Genomic DNA, 6,258 nt, shown 5'->3' on the forward strand with positions numbered 1-6,258 from the left:
AACCAATTCTCACATTCATAGAATTAGAATGTGCAAAAGTACAATATGAGTTTTTAGTAATAATTGAAGTAACAATCAACAAGTAATTCATAGAAATTTCAAGGTAAAACGCACGCGAGGCTTGGGCAATAACGCCAGAAGAAATTGATGATCTCATCGTGGCCCAACCGAAGCGCCTACTGCCCAACGAGTTGCCTTCGCGTCTGCCGACGTTGTTGAACACCTACTCTGCCGCACACTCCGCCTTCAAGAACCCAAACCAAACCCAAAGAATCGTAGATATAACGAGTCGGTAGTTATCAGCAGATGCAACAGGGGATAAAGGGCTGCAGTTATACGTTGTTCTCGCTGCTGAGACACTCGAAAGGTCCAATCTTTGGGTGATAGGTGATCTTGTTCTGTTCTGGGTCGGACCAAGTTTTGAAAGAATGACCTGTTTCGACGCCGTGAGCAGCTGGTGGAGAAGCCACGGGACGTGGCGAATGGTGTACCTTCTCTTCCTGGGTCAGGTCGTCTCTTTCGTAATGGCACTCGGGAGCTTCTCTTCTTCTCTGATAGCTGATCTCGGTAACAACTGGAAGAGAGTACTAGTTTTTTTTGTCCCATTACTTGGTTTCTTGAAATTTGCCATGACGGTGAATGATAGAATGCGTTAATGTGATGATTCGAGTCAAGTCGTCTTGGTTTTTGGCGAAATTTGTGCAGGTGTGGATGCGCCTCTCACTCAGATGTTCTTTGCTTATTTAGCTCTGGCTCTGGTTTTCGGAAGCATCTTGCTTTACAGGCGACGCAGGCTTCTAGTATGTTCGCTGTTTTGTTCTTCTCCGTGTACAGAGAGTCAATCAGTTTTTAAGTACGAGACTTCGGCCAAGCCAAGCTACTGTGCTCTTTTAAGAAATTGGCATGTTTTTCACTCGGTTGGCAAGTTCAAATGCTGAATCTAACATGCAACTCGTTGATATGGAATTTCATCTTTTAGGAGATTTTTATTTTTGACAGGTTTCATGGTACTGGTATCTGCTTTTGGGAATAGTTGACGTCCAAGGAAATTATTTGGGTGAGTTGAAAAGGTCTCTCTCTCTCTCTCTCTTCCCGAGAAAAACAATTTCTCTTTAAGCAATTGAACGGCAGTACCATTGTCCGATTAGCAGTGAAGTAACACAAATCACGCAAAATCTCCCTTCGCGTTTTGTCTGTACAGGAACTTGATCTCTGCCCATAAGGAATGGCATCTTTTTACAGTTTACTTATCACTCACACTTCTTGATGGCAGTTAACAAGGCATACCAGTACTCATCGATTACGAGTGTGACGCTTCTGGATTGCTGGACAATAGCGTGGGTCCTAGTCCTGACCAGGGTGTTTCTAGGAACTCGGTACTCGCTGTTGCAGTTGTTTGGAGCCGCATTGTGTATTCTAGGCCTTGGCTTAGTACTTCTGTCTGATGCTGGAGTGGGAGGAGGAGGTGATAGATTTATTATTTTGAACCAAACGTTTTTCCAACTTCTGCATACAAGATGAACTTGCAAGTTTACACACAAATTATCTTGGATTAGTTCATGTTGATAGCATATGGACATTTTGGTCTCAACTGTCAGTTGGTTCTCTAGAATCATAGCAATTCGACATGTTTATCAAAGAAAATTGTCATCTTCTTTGGAAAATACAACATCAATCCAAATGTATGATCAGAATTTTCTATTCAGGCGGTTCAAAACCTCTTTTGGGAGACATACTTGTTATTGGTGGGACTGTCTTCTATGCCATTAGCAATGTCGGTGAGGTCAGTGAATGCTAATGGAATCTACTTCAGTTTTTAGATGGCGATATACGTGGAATATCTCAGACTCCAAAGACTCTGATTAACCTTTTCTAAGTTTCTCATAGACTTATTAATTCCTCATTTTCCTTTTTAGTACTGCAGGAATTCTGCGTAAAGAAAAAGGATCTAGTGGAAGTAGTGTCCATGATTGGACTTTATGGATCACTAGTCAGTGTGGTTGAGATGTATCCTCCATGTTGGTGCTAGAAAATAGATGCTGGAAATGCGGGTGCTTATTTACAAAAAGTGTCCCATCTAAAGCTTGAGCTTCGACCTGCTTGTACTCTCTTGCAGTCAGTGATTTGTATCTCATTCATATGTTGCGAATATGGCTGGGGAATGTTACTTATGCTACTGGATGGTGACATTAATCTTATTCCTTAATTCTGATTAGATCCATATTTGAAAGGCAGAGTATTGAATCTATCACGTGGTCTACAGAACTTGTGAGTAAGAAGTACTTTTAAACCTCCTCATCACCATTCTTGTTCAAATTGTCTAAAGTTCAATTATGGCCTTTTGAGTCAATGTACAGTAGGAAAGCCTCCTAACTAAAATCATCTTGTGCCTTTTCAATTATCCATTTAAATATTGTTATTTTGGTAATCCACCAAATGAGTCATTCTTCTTAATGACAATATTAAGCAATATGCATGTTTGGGTCCCTCCAAAAGGAAAAAAAAAAAAACGATATGCCTGTACCTGTCTGGCAAGGGTATCATTGAGTTCTAGCCATTACTTGAAGGGGCATATAGTACAAACTTTCATGAAAACATGAGTGGTGTAAATGTCAAGTGAGTGGTAATTTCAACTTTTTTTTTGGCTGATAAGTTTTTACCTAGAAAATTAAGCATGCTTACGAATGGCATATCAATTTGACATTCTTCCTGTCTTTTCTCTGGACATACCTTAATTTATAGTACCACCTCCGATTACTGGTTGTAGACTTTGTGTTCTGTGAGTATTTTTTGCTCTTTGTACCTCGTGTTCCATTGACTTGCACATCTCAGATTCTCCAGTACTTTGCCCTCTATTTCGATTTCTAAGCCCTCTGCTTCTGTTTCAGGTACTAGCTTTTGTTGGTTATGCTCTGTCATGCTTTGCATTCTGCACATTTGCTCCTTCAGTCCTGAAGGTACTCTTGCTCTTTTGGTGCCAGTAAATATTGTTTTCCCTTAGAAGTCTCAAAATCTTGCAGTGTGGTTATGTACATATGTACACTCCCACGATCTACTTTAGAGCTAATGTTGAATTGTCCTGACAGAGAGTATCAAATATCTTCCTAGACTTATGATAGTTCGAGTTAAGTTCATTTTTTCTCCTCCTCTGATGTACATGGCAGCCATATGAAACATTGTGATCGATGCAATTATTTACCGCTCTGCATCTTCTTCCATCTTTATTGGAAATATATATATTTTTGGTGTAATCTTATGGTGAGATCTCTAATATAATGACAAAAGAAATGAGATAAAGCCATCCTTCACTAAATGTTTGCTAAGAAGTAAATCTCGGTATCTCTAATGAGAATAAGTTGCCTACAGATGAGTGGAGCCGCAATGTTCAATCTCGCTCTACTCACATCTGATATGTGGGCAGTTGTTGTACGCATCCTCATCTATAATCAGCAGGTACAATCATTCACATTATTTGGTTTCCATCGGCAGCTTTTAGTTTCATATTTGACACCATGATAGCATTTTGTACCTGCATAACCAGATCAATATTCACCCTTCTTTCAGGTTGACAGGTTATACTATCTTGCTTTCGCCATCGTGGTAGTTGGCTTGGTCATTTACTCGAAAAAGTACGTGTCATCTCTTATCCACAGAATGTTCCTCTCCATTTTTTTGGTTTACAGTCCTCTATATGCCTGTATTTCTTGCATAGATGCAATTTTATGGTGCATATTCTCATGCGTAGCCCAGCCAATCGACCATTTTCCATTGGCCAAGTGCAAGTATCCATCACAGGAAAGAAATTCTGTCAAGATGAAGTAACTGAATTATTGAGCAACTTGTGCTCGTTAGCACTAACCTTTGATTGCAGTTTAGAAAAATAACCTGCTTCGAGGAGCGTAACCTTTGATTCTTTTTCTTTTGAATCATAGCTAGAAATTCCGTTCATTCTCATTCACTCGGTTGGCTAAGAAGCAATCTGACTCTTAGATAATAACTCGAGTCAAGACAGTGAACCACCATCCATTCCGAAGAGAGCCTGGGGTTGTAATCCCAAAACAATGAGTGACCCCAAATAGAAAGGCCATGCCTCCATTTAATGAAAACCTGAAAAAGATAAAAGAGTAAGGGTGTGTCTGGATGTACATTTACCTTTTGTTTTTGCTTAATCTAAATCTTGTGACGCACGCGCTTGACTTCTTAATCCTAAGCACTTAAAATTTTCATAATGTGCAAATGTGGAAACGTAGATTGACATATTTTTTTGATAATTTTTCTATATTTGGATAATTTGTTTTTGGCATGAGTCAAAAAGTACTTTTTATTGGAACTTAATTCTAAACAAACCGACCCTAATATGAGAGGGATTCAAAGATTTGTTATAAACTGTGTGACAAACTATATGTGAGAATTTAAACAAGTAGATAATATTCGGCATTAATAAGATTCTCCTGCATCAATTTGTGAATTGTTTTGTAAACCAACCTTTGTATCTCTAGCATTAATCAAAGATAAAGACAATAAAGGCAATATCAAAGGACCTGTGTTTATGGTTATCGGTTGGCTGAATTTATCCGGGGTGCTTTCTTTTGTCTTGTTGAATCAAAGGAATTCTTACGGAGTCTTTACATGACTATTCGTGACTGCAATTCACTCTCTAGTCTTAAGCATCCCATTCCATTTACTTAGAGTAATTAAAGTATGAGAGATCATCCCATTTTTGACTTACTCATGTTACACCATTATATTTAATAACAGAAGTATCAAAACATTAGGAGGGAAGTGTAACTCCATCTATCCTGCTTGGAAAAACCAGTTACGGAATGTCATGCTTAAAGTTGCAATGATGGTGGCATCTTTTGCTGGTTAATATATGAGTTGGGATAGCATCAATTTGTATGATCCTTTAAACTATGACCCCACAAGAGTGCTTAAGTTTTATATAGATGTGCCTCGTTCTGGAAGTGTTTTCGTGCAAAGTTGATGGTGTTTTCGTTGTCCAGTGAGAAGGAACCTGAAGTTGTACATGCCATTGAGGATGGAAACCTGACACATTATCAAGTGCTTAACAATGGAAGTGCAGTTTCCCCTGAGGAATCTTTGACCTCATGATGCAAGTTGCCACTTTGCATTACAATTGACTGTCCTCATCTTAGTAAACTCAATGGGTAATTACTAAAACCTTCATCATGGCTTGAATAGATTAGATTTTAAGTGCAGAATTCCTTGACGAGCTTGAGATCGTTACACTCTGATGTGCTGGACAGACTTAAATTTCTACCCCTAACTGGTGCATCCAGTTGTTTAACCTAATTGTGCTTACAGAGAGAGGCTCTGCTTTGGCATGATGCGATCAACTTCCACTGGGTCACCAAAACCATGGTATGGCCACATTCTATATGTGAGGTTCTAGTTCATCATGTTGCTGAGCAGAAAAGGCAATTTATACACGAGAAAGTCTGAAGCAAGAAGCTAGGGCTTCTTTAATGCAGAATGAGTAAATAAAATTGATTTAGGCCCTGACTTTGTTGTGAGATTCACATGAATATAAAACTGAATGCAGAGAAACTCACTCTTGGTCATTTGGATTACTCACCCATTTTGATGTGGCAGTGTTTCCTGCAGTCATTATGTACTTGTATAGCTAGTAAAACGTACAGTTGATTCCATCAACACATGTTATGTGGTGGTCTTCTTCATCAACAGGGATCATTCCTAACAAGAGCACATGCAAAGATCCCACAGAGAAGACGGGAGGGTCATCGACCCAATCGACTAGATCGATCATCTTCTTTAAATGGACTGCAACCTGACTTGCACGTTCACTAGCACTTCTTCTATTTGACTGAAACATCATTCTCATAAGTCTCTTTGCTCTCCCTTTCTCATTTCTGACAACAAAATCTCAGCTAAGCAGCCCTGAGTGTAGTCCCCATTATCAGCTGTTTCTTGCCATCCCTGGCTATCTGCTTGTGTCAAGGCCTCTCTAACTGCCATTATTCATGCAGTTTATGGGTCTTCAGTCCTCACTGATATGATTATTCCTGCCCACTGCATTTCTGGCCATCACCCCAGGTAGGTCATCCTATATTTTTTGGGGGGAAAGAATCCGCAACCCCTTGAAAGTAGGCTTGTCGATTCTTAACATGACATGAGAAGAAAGAGACAACTCTATCACCACATAATCTTAGTGAGAGACTCGAAATCTAGACATTTTGACCAGAGAAAAAACAATTTATTCATCCGATTGAAACATTT

The 6,258-nt window shown here is 39.3% G+C and overlaps 1 protein-coding gene across 2 annotated transcripts; it reads left to right on the forward strand.

The window, feature by feature from the left end:
- Positions 1–344: 344 nt before the first annotated feature.
- Positions 345–5,865, forward strand: LOC130135153 (uncharacterized). Of its 2 annotated transcripts, none has more exons than XM_056303640.1 (12): positions 345–567; positions 706–800; positions 1,000–1,057; positions 1,274–1,465; positions 1,707–1,783; positions 1,925–2,007; positions 2,217–2,268; positions 2,889–2,957; positions 3,367–3,453; positions 3,565–3,629; positions 5,004–5,168; positions 5,326–5,865. In XM_056303640.1, exons 1-11 carry the CDS (start codon positions 429–431, stop codon positions 5,110–5,112), a joined length of 1,026 nt encoding a protein of 341 aa, XP_056159615.1. In that variant the 5' UTR covers positions 345–428; the 3' UTR covers positions 5,113–5,168; positions 5,326–5,865. The 2 variants fall into 2 exon arrangements, with proteins under 2 accessions (XP_056159615.1, XP_056159616.1); XM_056303641.1 differs by having other exon boundaries at positions 424–584.
- The last annotated feature ends 393 nt before the right edge of the window (positions 5,866–6,258 follow it).

The sequence above is a fragment of the Syzygium oleosum genome, unplaced genomic scaffold (genome assembly GCF_021117445.2).
Source record: "Syzygium oleosum isolate NSW1041296 unplaced genomic scaffold, Sole_v2.1 Sole_v2.28, whole genome shotgun sequence".
Lineage (NCBI taxonomy): Eukaryota > Viridiplantae > Streptophyta > Magnoliopsida > Myrtales > Myrtaceae > Syzygium > Syzygium oleosum.